General features: G+C 49.3%; 1 protein-coding gene across 1 annotated transcript; it reads left to right on the top strand.

Moving 5' to 3' along the window:
- The first annotated feature begins 9,408 nt into the window (after positions 1-9,408).
- Positions 9,409-13,208, top strand: LOC8030336 (acetylcholinesterase-like). Its single transcript, XM_040221010.1, has 2 exons — positions 9,409-10,952; positions 13,052-13,208. The coding sequence occupies exons 1-2, from the start codon at positions 9,409-9,411 to the stop codon at positions 13,206-13,208; spliced, it is 1,701 nt and encodes a 566-aa protein (XP_040076944.1).
- The last annotated feature ends 867 nt before the right edge of the window (positions 13,209-14,075 follow it).

Raw genomic sequence — 14,075 nt, 5'->3', positions numbered from 1 at the left:
ATTATTAGCATCTTTTGTGTGTATGCGTGAAATACAGCACCTAACGAGAAGACACGAGAACAACGCTGCAACTGCTGGACCATAGACCACTTTTGAGAAAATGCGCCGCAAGATAGGGAGGGAGTAAGAGAGACAACAAGTAGACTATTTAATGTCACCAAAATCCTGGGCGGGGAACACTTGGCGGTATCAGTGTATCGTTTTGAAAGCGATACAAAAACACGTCGGGGACAGTGGACTTCTGGACCAACTTTGAGTGCGTGCGCGTCTGATGTGTGTGTATGCCATTCTTTCTTTTTAGATTGTAGGCGCGAAAAATCCACACGGACTAGAGCCTGAGTAATGCAGAGTTGTTACTCAGGCCCCAGTCAGTGTGGATTTTTCGCGCCTATAATCTAAACAGAAAGAATATTTTTATGGCGTGAGGAACGAAGCAGCATGAAAGAGTGCCCTTCAAACGACAATAATAATTATTAAAACCTGCCGGATCTCCGCTGGAGACTCCGAGGCACAGTGGAGTAGTCGTCACGATAAAAAATCTAAAGACACAAAATAAATAGCCTAACGGTCGTCCGCTGCGTCATAAGGCCTCGCCAAGTGCGGAGTATAACGGTCTTGGCATACGGTATGTATTGTGCATTCGTTATTTTCTTTTCTTTTCTACCACGTCAAATTCTGACGCCAAGACTCTCTACCTCCTCCGTTCCAACGCGTTGTTTGTTATTCATTTAACACATCAGCTTCAAATAAGGGTCGTGGCACCCTGTAGAGTAAAAAAGAATAAAAAAGGAATATTCCGAGCAGCCAGAGCAGCACGGCTACTCTGGCCGCTCTGGCCAGAGCAGCTCCTCTCATCAAAGAAGCGCCTTCCGAAACTCCACGGCTCCCTTATTTTTTTTTTTTTATTCACTTTGTTACTTTATTTTGTTGTTGGGTTCGACTGCTCCCTTCTCTGTGACGATGCCGTCTGTGGACATACGTTTGGCGTTTGTTTTGTGACGCGATGGTGTGGTCCGACCGATCAATTAATGAGTTTGTTAGAATTGTGTCACGAGGTATAAAATGGCGGATGAAATAAAAATAATAAATGCAAAGAAGCGCGAGTTCTCCCTCGGCGTTTTATTCTTCCAGAGGCGAGCATCGCAGTGCCATGGCGTTCAACTTGTGCCGTCTTCTTGGCGCCATGAAAGACCCTCTTGAAGCAATTAATTTGCTTTAGCGCGTTGGCTTGCTCCTGGCTCTTGGGTTTTCGAGCGTGTCCAGAGTGCGAAGCTGCAAGTCCGCGCTAGATCTGCGGATGGCTACACGGGGGGGGGGGGGGGGGGGGGGGGGGGGGGCGGTTTGTGGATGACTCGTGAGGTGCCCAAGAGGAAGCCGGTCAAAGTTCAGTGCCGGGGTGAGGTCTCGGTACGGAGCGGTTCCTTTTTCGAAGGATCGCACCCGACGCTTCTCCAATTAACTCATGAAAATCATCCTCCGGATGCCAGAACCTACCGTACGCCGTCATTCAGCGGGAGGCTGATATCGCAAGTACGACAATAACTGATTGGGCGAGCCTTTGTCGGGAGGTTGTGGTAAATGCCGTCTTTAATCATTCAGACATGATTGGTGGCGAAGGCGTGACTGTAGAACTAGACGATCAACTGAGATTATATATGAAACGTTCCTTCATTGGGTGCGGGGATGCATCGCAGCTCCCAAGTGTGCGTTTACTTTGCCACAGGCTAAACCAAAGTACTTTTACAGTTCAAATTTGGTGACTGCGAGGGCGCAGCCTTGCAGCTCGGTAAAACCTACCCCCGAGGGGCTAGGCTTGGCGAGAGCCAAAAAATAGGGCAGATTACGCGATAGGAGCTGAAGACAACTGTAAGTCACGAGGTCGCTGCTGCCGCACTCATCGCCCGTTGCTCAGAAAGGGGATTTTCTCGGCTTATCCTCTCAGAAGAAGCCGGCGCAAAAGGGGACCTTTCCCGTCGCCTCGCCGTGTTACAATACAAGAAAGAAAGAGGGCGAGGAGGACTTTCCGCCAGGCGGAAGAATATTTCTGCTGGTCCCCCTTTAATGGCGCGTTCACACTGGAAGCGGATCCGCGTTCGCGAAGCGGATCCGCGCGTTCTCAACCGCAAAGCGGCTAGGATCGAGCGGTTGGAGCGCGTTTTTGCCAACCGCTTCGGGACCGATTTCTCCCAACCGCTTTCACGAACCGCAAAGCGGCAACCAATCACAACGCGACGCTGACGTGACGTCAGTGACTTTCGAAACAAGATGGCACCCGTCGCTGGTGAGGCGTCCGAGGCGCTGTAGTCCTAGCGCTGTAGTCTTAGCTTTCGACAAATCAACGGAGAAACTTGATGTTCACGTCCGTCACTTGAATCCGCCGCGCAAAGAATTGACTCGTAATTTTAACGGGCTTCGCACCGGTAATTTGGTTCGGATAAGAGTTTGTTTATTATTGCGGGTGCCACAGCCGAAAATCGCTGCCTTGTTAATCTCTGCCTGTAGAACGTCGGAACCCGCCCCTGATCGACCGAAATGTCAGCTTTTTTACCCACTAGGATAGTCGCGTGAACTATTGAAAGCTTTCGACACCGTGCATGACAACCAGGAAGGCCGATAGGGACGTCGTGAGCTTGATTGCGTAGCCAACGCACTACCGCGGAGGGGCAGGGTACCTGCGCTAGCTCGACCTGTAACGTTTACTACTAATAAAATTAATAAAGGGAACCTACTCGAGGCATAAAGTGTACGTACCAGACAATTCGGAGGTAATCCATACGGCGTTTATTTGAGCTTAATGTCAAACAAAGAGTAGACTCGATCGACGAGCGAGTGACGAGAGGAGAGTCCGCCACCAACGAAGTCACGACCGGCTAGCACCGAACACAATCCCGCACCACGGTCCACCCCACCGCTCACAACTTCGAAAATGATAAAAGCGAACAACGCGGGGGGAAAACTGGCCCTCTATCCCGAAAACAAGGTCAGCTATTCATGCGGGAAGGGTCCACTTCAAAGAAAAGGTCGGGGGCATCCTGTTCTGAGTCAGCAAGGCGCGCCTAGCTGGGCTTTGCGTGTGGGCGAAGTCGAGGGAATCACGGGCGAGTTTGGCGGGTCCATGCTTCTTTTTTCGCTGCCTGAACTCGTGATGCGCGCGAACATCCCGGAGAAAAATATTCCGAGTGCCAAAATAGCAAAACTTTGGCTTTGGATCGTGAATTAAAGTGGATTTTGGATTGTAAAACAGGGTTGCCAAACGCAAGTCTCAAAAGATCACGCGTGATCGCCGAGAAACCGCCAACCGCCTCTCGGTGTGTCTGAACGGGGTCGCTCGCCAACCGCATCCGCGACCGCTTCGCGAACGCGGATCCGCTTCCAGTGTGAATGCGCCATAAGGCCTGGCCAGTGGGTTTTCGGCGGTGTGGCGCGTTGCAGCGGGTGCTGCTTTCTTGTTTCCGTGGAGACCCGTGACGCTAAAACCCTGCAAGGTCTAATAGCCGAGTGGGTCCGCCCTGGAACAAGAATAATCCCTGATTGTTGAGCTGGCTATCGCTAGCAAGCTTGCAGATGAGGCTCGCTTCACGCACCTCACCGTCAACCACAAGCTGCACTTTGTCGACGCGAACACTGGTGCGCACACCAATACGGTGGATTGCACCTGAACCCACGTCAAAAACTCTCTTCCATCTGGACGGCGCGAGAGCCACCATTTCACTGGTCACCTTGCAAAGTTGATGTTTTGGAGGAGAGACGAGGCGCGCGGAAATAGATTTCAGTCGTTCGTCGCCGCGTCCGCCAAAATCTAGAGCCCCGACGCAGACAGGGCGAGGATTCTGACGGCCCCGGTGACTTCGAGGGATCCGCTGCGCAGAGCTCGTCACCCGCCTGCATGCATAAAGACGACTTGTGCGCCAACCGCTCGTCAAGTTGCTCGTTACGTCAGTTATAGGTTCTGGTAGCGGTCTAAACGGTCCTTTTCAGGGCCCCCATATTTTGCAAACACAGCTGTGTTTTGAATGCGGCACCCCGTGTCTCTGTAAAAAGTTCACAGGAAAGACCCAGCAAAGGTATCTGGTCCCAAACTTGGATATCGGGTGTTATGATTCAAATAAAAATTGTTCTTGCTTATTTCCCGCCTTTGATCGGATTAAATGCCGCAGTTGCAGTCGTCCCGCGGTGGCTGTTGCTCGCCCATTCGCCGTCGGTGTGCCTCAGCTTCGTCGTCTTTGCTAGCAGCGCACCGGCGAAGGCGGCCTTTGATCCGAATAAATGCCGCCGTTGCAATCGTCCCGCGGTGTTGTTGCTTGCTCGATCGCCGTCGGCGTGTCTCAGCTTCGTTGTCTTTACTAGCGGCGCACCGGCGGAGGCGGTTGATCTGACACACCGCGTTCGGCTTTGACTAGCAGACGGCGTTCGTAAAATGGCGTCAGCTGTTGCTAGCTTCACGCGGCGGTACCGTGGGTGCTTCTATTCATTCGGCGTTCGTTGCCATGGTGACGGCGAGGAAAGTAGACGAACCTTATGTTGCGGAAGAACGGGAAGAACGCTGCGGCGCAGCGATGCCAGGTGCGTTCTAAGGCCCTTCCCGCATGCTTTTCAATGGGTGGAAGGCGAACAAAAAGAGTTCGAAATAAGGACTTAACGCAGAAGGCTGCATTTCTCCAGCGCCTCATAGTTTGACGAGCCTTGCACGAAAAGCATGTTTTTAGACCGGAGTTTGGAGATAGTTTTTTTTTTACAACAACATGGGTCTAAAGTATCAATGTGCCGAGAAAGGAAAAAGTGTAGGGGCATGGCAGGCAACGTTGATGGCAGGGTCAGTGTTCCGGTAGAGTGTAGTTCCTGTGTAGGAATGGTGAAATAAATGTTAGGGCGCAAACAAGCTGGTGTACATTAAACATGATTAAAAAAAACCGAGACTGCAGGTAACGACAGACACACGCACCGAGATTTTCGAGTGTGCGTCCTATTACCTGCAGTCTCGGTTTTGTTTAAAGGGGCGGTGCAACGATATTCGATTGGAATGTTTTTCACTTTACACGAGCTTACTGGCACCAGTGGGGCTCAGGGATACTCGCACGCAACGCTACTGACCAAGAAACTCCTTTGTTGCGCTGTGATTTCGAGGGAAAAGCCGAGTGTTTTCATTAGGTCTGTTCGATTCGCCTGAACTGGCTGAACTAGTTCAGCAGTGCAGGAACTGCTGCATTCGATTCAACCGGAAGTTACCCGGCCGCCGCACTGGCGCGTTCGATTCATCCCAGTTCTGAACGAGTTCAGACCCAGTTCCTCAAAATGTTGCACCGGCTCCAGAGTCAGTTCAGCGTCCGTGCAGAAGCAGACGAAAATAGCAGACGGCGACAGCAGACGACACTCCTCGTCCGTCCCTGCTCGCGGTGCCATTTTTCGCAGCTATTGCTCAAATGTCTGCGATGTTTAACAATCACGCCGATACGGAGGTTGAATTTCCTCCCAATTATGATAATAACGTACCCGCGGTGGACGCGGAATTGAGATCATAAGGAATTTGATTGATTATGATATTCTGAAAGCGTTTTAGGCACCTGCTCATGTAGGTTTGGCTCCCTGTGGTAAGTGTTGAAATACTGGATCACGTAAATTGTTTTTGATGCTATGTGGGGATGCACAGTGTTGATATTCTTTCTTACCAACACGAGAAAGGTATTGCACTCTTGATAGTCCCCCGCCTTCATTTGCTCGCGTACTGACGACTCCGATACATTGCAAAGGTCTGGGATTTAGTACATTGGCCCTCGCATGCCCCGTAGCGGAGCATATTACTGCGTGCTTTGTCCGCTGCTATCTGGACGCCCACTAACGTGCCTGGGAGAAACGACGCCGAGAATCGGCATTGGCTTGGTAGTTCCATGCAGTTCTTTCTTGAGAATCAGCATAAAAGCTTTAGCTTGACGCCAAAGTTACGGTCGATAACTGTATTGGCCAAAACGCTATCGTCAGGCCTTCGTCTTCGAGGTGACCGCTATCGACCGCGCGCTGCCGACAGTGACTCCCGACGCAAAATCATCCCGATGCCGCGAACATATCGTAGAAATGCGAGACTCGAGAGACTAGGAATGAATCTACTATCGCTAAATGAATGTGAAGGACACGAACGGTTATGGAAATGAGAGGAACCGAACGGCCGTTAAAAATGCAGACAGAAACACATTTCGTGCACAAAACGTTTTTAGTACACGCGAATAAAAAATAATCACAGAAAAGGTTCCGTCCATTATTATACTTTAAAACTAAGGAAACACGAATTGTCTCATCAACCCACGAACAAATAAATATAGCGTACTACTTGGCGTTTAGAAACAAGAGCCAACGGATGCAGACGACACTGCGCCTCCGCTCGGAAAGCCGATCACAGCGCCAGTCCTAGCGCGGCGGCTGCACTGGTTCTGCGCCGCCGCTGCACGACTCCTGCACTCGCCTGAACTCGGACAGAACTGGTTCAGAACTTTCTGGCCAAATCGAACAGACCTATTCAATCTCTCCTTCGCAAAACCTGATGACGTAGCTGGGCGGTAGCAGTACCGCCCAGTGACGATATTTGAATGCGGTTCATAGATTGGACCCGAGCATGGCGTAGACACTCGATTTAGACTCGTGATAATCGACAGCTCGAGAAGCATTCGGGTAGTGTCCTGTGTCCAATCGCTGCAATGACGACAACAGCCGAACCATAACAATGTCTGGAACTCAGCGCGTGTCCTGTGCCATGCCAACCCCAGCGCATGGCTATGATCAACATTGATCACGTGGCCGCTTGTTCTGGCTGCGAGTTGAGGGGGTGAACTCTGCTCGTTTTTCTTTATTTTTTTTCTGCGACTTCGATTGCGTGTGGTGATAAACGACCGGGTATTTCACAGGTCAGTAATGTCAGGGATCCGTTCTAAGCGGTATTTCCGCAAAATACAAAAATCGTTGCATCGCCCCCTTAACAATGTAGGAATGGTGCTGCCGGTACGCCGCTGTGCAGTTCCGCTGCGCTAGCGCCGCCTAATCGAATAAAAATGTACTTCCACCTTATACTGTCGTCTGCTATCGTTGTCTTCTATCGTGCACCGGCCTACACCGCCAAAACGAGCGAGTGCAGAAAGTGTACACCAGGTGTAGAAATTGTGCTACACTTTTGTAAATCGAACAGCGCGGTGCAGACCCCCAGGCCTGCACCCTCAAATCGAAAGCGCTCGGTGCTACACTTCTTCACCGGTGCAGGAGGTGTAGGTAAATCGAACACGCCTACTCAAGATGCGCAAGCACACGGGCGCCCATAGCTTTGATTTTTTCATCACCAAAACTACTCACAAAGCATAGTACCCGCGTCTCCACCACAAGTTTCAATGCCCGTTCACACGACCCCATCTTCTTACGTTAAGTTACGTTACGCGACATTATTACGCGACATTATTACGCGTTACGCGACATTATTACGCGACATTCAAGACACGAATGTTTCGGTGACTCATACGTCGTAAGAAAATGGGGTAGTGTGCACTGTAAACACTGTTTATAGTGTTTATAGTGCACATAACATTATATGTGTACCACCGCGCAGAAGCGGTATGTAGTCGCATGTAGAAGCCAAACTCGGCTACCGTTTCAGGTGATGTTGCATGCAAGGAAGAAAAGAACAACGAGCATGCGCGAGCGTCGACATTCTCCACATCCTCGAGCGACTGGACATGACGGCAAAATTGATGACTGGAACCATCGAAGAAAAAATAACCGTCGAGGAAGTCCCTGAAATCAGTGAGCGAGTTCGTTCCGTTTACTACCGTCTTTCAGAAATATCACAGATGGATGAGAAAGCCTGAAAATGATATTGGATGTTAGGGGGTCCTCACAAAGCAATGGGATCGATTTGGCTTATTGATTAGTTCACGTCAGTGCAGGTTGTAACTGACAGACGCTTCTACGACCTTATAGCTTTTAATTCAACTAGTTCAGTTAACTCTCAACTAAGCGTTCCGCTCAGCGGTTTATTTTGGTACTTCATACTGAGTTTAACGCGTGACGATAATCCTAAAAAGTCTCCATCCTTCAGTGTATTTCATGGTTCGTTTGCGGAGTTTTCATGGCAAAACGGGCCAAATGTATCGTCATTTCGAAAAGCACAGATCTTCAAAAAGTCTTCCGTTTACGGTATTAAGAAACTTACCAAAACCAATATGCTCGTCTCCAAAACTGAGTGGTCACCCGGCCCGTCACCATAGCTCACTTCATCGCGATTTAATGGCGAGCTTACTCAACACTTGCTGAGCCTGTATTCCACACCATCAAAACGTGCGTTCTTGAAAATCATAGGTAGCAAATGACGCTCGAAGCGAGTTCACATTTAATATTGCGAAAACATTACCTGTCCCATGGAGCGAGCCGACGTCATTAACCGAGCCAAATGGCAAATAAATTCGTGAAACTGCGGTCGGAGGCATCCCAGCTTTGAAGCCGCAAAAAAAGCCACGCAATACGGCAAGTAAATGAAGCCGAAGCAGGCCGCCGCGCGTCAGTTTCAATTAGCGCCACCCCATGGCGCTGCGTGCCCGCGCCGCTAGCGGGTCGGCAAAAGAAATCGGCTGGTGCGCTCGCCGATTCCGTACCGCCGATTGAACGGCGGCACGGCCGATGTCAGCGAGGCGCGGCAACCTCACGAAGACGCGTGCAAGAACGACATTCATGTTTTCGCCTTTACAACTCATAAGAAGTGCTTAGGTGTACCTTGAGCCTTTTGACTGCTAGGCACGCCAAGATCGGTGGTGTGATATTCACGTGGAGCCTCCTATGGAGTTTTAATTGCTCTCCGTGAGTCGGTTCCCTGTGATCACATGGCGAGTCTCAGTGCTGCCCAGACGATGTAAATGAAGTATTACTTCATTGCATTCAAACTCTGAAAGTGCTTGCTGAGTTAAGCTCACTTCGGAAATCTTCATACTGAATTTAGGCTCTAACTTCCTCCTTATCGTGTCATATTTTTAATCTTAGGGCTCATCTACGTTGTACAGTCACCCTGGCAAGAAGGTTGAGTTTAAATTGTTTTCGGGGTTTGAACAAATGCACAACATGAGCCTGCAGTTCATAAAGTGATTTATGTGGATTAATATGCCTGACGCTTTTGCAATAAAGCAACTAAACGTTTATTGAGATGTCGGCCATACACAAATATGTATTTCTAGTATGAAAAAAATGATCAGGTTCTTGGAAGAAACACATTACAAAGAATTTTATCGATTGAATTATCCTACATATAATAAGGCCATTATGTCTTAACCTATGTGCCTCACCATTACATGAACCATATTTATATTATACGGAGAAGTCATCAATACGAAGACCCTATATTAACCAAGTCAAGTCTAAGGAATCCTTAATGATTGTAGTATTAAAATGATGAGTTTGATCAAACTAGGTAGAGGTCGAAACGCAGACTGGCGTCTCATTCGCAACCTTCGTGCAGCCATCATCGTCATCAGGGCCCTTTTCGCCGTGATATGGATCGCCATTTCGGCCGTTGTCACGCTCACTTCGGAAAATCTGTACTCTACTCCAGTGGCCTATCCCCCAAGCGGACCCGTCCATGGCGTCGATGAGACTTTCCGGAACCATCGGCTTCACGTATACTACGGCGTGCCTTTCATAAAGCCACCGCTGCTACAGAATCGCTTCGAACGGCTCCACAACCTGGACAAGCCATTACCCTTCCTCCTGGATGCCAGGCACCCACCGCCGTCCTGCTTGCAGTCTTCGCGCAACGTGGGCAAACTTACAATCGACAACAGGAATACCACCGAGGACTGCCTCTACCTGAACATCTTCGCACCGGCGAGAAAGACGAGGGACAACATACGTCAGTTCCCAGTGATTGTCTTGCTGCACGGAGGCGGTTATTACTCTGGGGGCAACTCGTTCCCTTTTTACAGTGGAAGATACCTTGCGGCCATGGGCTCGGCCGTGGTCGTGGTGCCCAATTACAGGCTTGGAATCTTTGGCTTCTACCGGTCGAAACCATTGGGCCTGGAAGGGAATCAAGGCCTCTGGGACGTGTACATGGCGGTCAAATGGGTCAGCAAGAATGTGGCGGCGTTCGGTGGCAACCCCGACAGCGTGACGCTCTTGGGTCATGATGTGGGTGCCGCACTCTTGGGTCTCTTGAACACCATCGAAAATGGTTCTTCGTTGTACCACCGGGCTATTATGATGAGCGGTAACCCCTTCATGCGTCACTGGAAAGTTCAGAACAAGGACGCCTCCAAGGAGCTAGACAAGCTGCTGAAAAAGATGAGTTGCGAGAGAAGGGTCAAGCCCCTAGACTGCCTTCGCAGCAGAACCGACAACATAGTGTTGGACTCCGCGCAAGGCGACGCTAACTGGCGAATTATATACATACCTACTGAATACGACGACATAAAAGGCGACGCCATTACGACGCTCAAGGAGACGGTCGTTGAAAAGGATTTAATCATTGGGGTTACGGAGAGTGAGGGCGCTCACTTCGGAAACGTCTTCCTGGAGCAGCAATCGGTCTTCGATACTTCCAACATAAGTCAAGCTGACCTAGAGGGCTATCTGAAAATTGTGGCTCGAGGCCTTGGCATCACTAACGTTGAGGAGCTGATAAAGTTCTACAAGGACGGCTACGACCCACCCGTTACTGTGATCGGCCAAGCGTTCGGAGACCTTGTCTTCAACTGTCCCATGATGCAGTTCGCGGAGGAGACATCAAAAGAGAACACTAACGTGTACATGTATGTGTTCAGGTACAAGCCTTCTTATTCGATCACCAAACTCTCTAAAGCCACTCACATGGACGACGTATTTCTGTCGCTCGGCTACGCTTTAAATGCGTCACAAAAATCACTAAACATAACTCTAGAGGAGAAGCATCTGAGCGAGGATCTACTCAAACTATGGACGTCTTTCGCTACCACAGGGTGAGCAATATTTGTTTTCATGTTCTTGATTTTTTTTTTCAAAACGTTTACGTGTGAAACATTTACTTTTTCAAATTACCTCCGAATTTTTAGAACTTTTACAACTTTCATTATTGTGACTTTATTGCTGTGTGCAGGTATTGTGCTTTAGATCTTAGGAATATTTTTAACTTCTAGCTTGTATTTAAACATTTAATATGCAGTGACGACATTCTGTTTATAACAGGACTGCACACCACAAAATTGTGTATTAAATTACGTTAAAATTACTCCAGCACCAAGGGAAATGCTATTGGCGACGACAAGTTCGGGTTTCGCCACCTTGTGGAATGTTTTCACAACCCCGAGTGAAAACACTTCAACCTCTTCTGCTGGTGCAAGCACGTGCAACGTCAAGCTTCTATGCACGATGAAAATTTAAACCTAACCGCGTGGGTAGCACGTTCACTACCCATAGTGAGAAAAACAGAAGAGCTTCTCACCGCGAATAGGAACATAGGTTCACACGTTGCAGACGCTCGCCTTAAGCCTGATTCACAACATGCACTTTGGTTCCCGATTTCGCGGCTGCGACGTTGAGAGTTTCCCACCACGCTTTTTCTGCCGCACGAGCCGCATCGCAACTAGGAAAAAGTGAAATCGCATCATGTGAATCTTGCTTCCGCTGTATAAAAGATTCAAAGTGAACCAATGGGCGTATACAAACGCACGTCCAAAGTGTAATTTGTTTTAGCTGCTTGCTTGAGAACAGTTACTGCTGCAGACGCCAGCATATACAGCGCGTGTTACCTAGAGTTCCTATATAGCATATACAGGAACTCTAGTGTTACCAGCCGCAGCACGCCCTCTGGCGCTTACAAAATCTTCAAGTTTGTGTCGCGGGCCTTGTCTTCTGTAGTGGTATTGGTTTACCGACCGCAAACAACAAGACACCGATTTTGCGTGCCGCTTTGTCACTCACAGCAAGAACACAATCCCAGCATTAGTCTTGTGGATATTGGACGCTTGCTTGTGAACAGAACCTTGTTTTTAATGCGCCGAGAAGCTGGAGGAGAGAAAGAGACGAGAGAGCGCGTGGACGTCAAATCGCCGAGCTCTGGTTTCAATGATTATAGTGGGTAGACGTAAAGCTTGCTGCCTTTGTTTCCACTGCACGCGTCGAAGGCGTTAGAACGCGGAACGCCGGTGTCCGGCGTTCGGCTCCCACATTCTAACGCGTTCGTCGAGTGCAGTGGAGGAAAAGGAAGCTATGCGGAGAGCAAGTCGCCTGCTTCTTGCGTATGAGGCGTGGTGACGTCAGGACGACGCCGAGCTCTGATCGGCTTTGATTGAATGGATAGTGGGTATGACCTCAATGCTAGATGCCTTGATGTCTACCCACTATTTTTTTAATCAGCTAATAAGAGCTCAGCGTTCTGACATCACGCGACCCCTGTGCAAAAAGCAGACGAACTTGCGCTTTGCATAGCTTTAGGTCCAACCACTAATCATTGGAACCAAAGCTCGGTGTTCTGACGTATTCGCGCGCGTCTCCTCCTCTCCCTCAATTTCTCGGCGCATTCTTTATTTACTCTTCGGCTACCTCAAAGGTTCAGGGGCGTTTTTTGACAAAGTCACTGGAAGGACCCAGTGACTTCATTCGTGGAGGGTCAGCTGATGATTTCATAAACGAACAAGTTGTATGTTGAGGGCCTCGGCCCTCAATATGCAGCTTGTTCGTTTCAAACTCTCAATATGCAACCTGCTCTTCAAATTAAACACCCTCGCGGTGTTTTCTTTCTTTTTTTTTATTTTGCTTCTTTGAAGAGTTACCTAAGCACAATAATTACATAAACACAATGATTACAATTTTGGTAAAAAGCAGTTCCACTTACATATAAAAAATAATGCGCGTTTTCCGTAATACATGTATTTTTTACAAGGGCAAGATCAGGCCGGTTGGGTGAGCCGCGGTGTAAGTTCGGCCCAACGCGACGCCGAATAAGATTTTCGTAAATTCTCTCCATCGAGTCACCTCGGCTTCTGACTGTCAAATGAAACGACCTTCGTTGTTCGCCGCTTTAAGTCTTTAATAACGCGCGGCCCTTGCCTTTCGACAGATCTCCCGGCGCCCTGAGAAATGTCACGTGGACCAAGTACACTAAGAAGGAAGCCAATTATCTGAGCATCGCTCCGGTTCCGCAAATGAACAACGGATTCCGCAAAGAAGCCTGCGAGAAGGTGCCTCGGCTCCGGACCAATGGGCAAATAAAATAATCTGCCCCGTACTTGTTCTTGTCTGCCGGTTCGTGACGCAGCAGTGACTCTTCCGCAGACCAGAGAAATATCTATGGACGGTTTACGGAAAGGGGGCGAGAGAGAAATGCGAAAGGGCTGCTGCGTGCTTTCTTCCTTGCTGGGTTGGGGCGAATGGGAGACAGACCCGGATGGCGGTCATGAAACTGTGTTTCATCGGACAGTGTCACTTTTCCATGTCAATGGCACAAGAAAAGTTTCCGCCCTAACCCAGCGTGGCCACGGTATCCGGAGCATTCCTCGAGAGGCTGCGGTACTCAAAATGGTGCTGCCCACGAAAAAAAAAAAAAAAAAAAAACTCTATTGGGAGCACTGTGGAAGAAACACATTTAGGTGATGACTCCCTGTCTGACACGGCGATTACATTTTGTTCAACGCACCGAGCGCTTCACTCGCACGGGGATAGATGGCTCCTCAGTATGGGGTGCCTTCCAAACCGACCGCTCCGGTTGTTTCTCTCAGCGGTATAGACGCTTTACACACGCGCCAGATTGAGCCGCCATAGCCGCCCTTCTCTTGTCTTACCGAGATGCCGAGCCACTAAAGCAGGCGTTGACGGGTCTTCACAAGGGCCTATGCTGGGCACAAGAACACAGTAGCATCTAAGATGGCAATAACCTGTCCTGCTGTGGTAATGATGAAGTGAAGCGAACGGAATAAGAGGGAACAAAAACTGAAGGTCACTTATGGTGGCGCCCATGCACAGCTGCTGCAAAGCGTCTATAGACCCGCATTCCCCTCGCTAATCGCTTCTCGTTGTACCTCACCGCCGCCACGCCGCCACGCCGCCACTAAGTCGGAGTCCGTAAATCTGTGTTCTCTTCCTTC

Source organism: Ixodes scapularis, unplaced genomic scaffold, assembly GCF_016920785.2.
Source record: "Ixodes scapularis isolate PalLabHiFi unplaced genomic scaffold, ASM1692078v2 PGA_scaffold0__279_contigs__length_252992795, whole genome shotgun sequence".
NCBI lineage: Eukaryota > Metazoa > Arthropoda > Arachnida > Ixodida > Ixodidae > Ixodes > Ixodes scapularis.
This window is presented reverse-complemented; position numbering and strand designations above follow the sequence as displayed.

Bases quoted from the DNA above. Each gene is read 5' to 3' on its own strand.
- LOC8030336 (XM_040221010.1), top strand. From the start codon at position 9,409: ATGATGAGTTTGATCAAACTAGGTAGAGGTCGAAACGCAGACTGGCGT. The intron at 10,953-13,051 runs GTGAGCAATATT...GCCTTTCGACAG, and splicing joins ACGTCTTTCGCTACCACAGG to ATCTCCCGGCGCCCTGAGAA.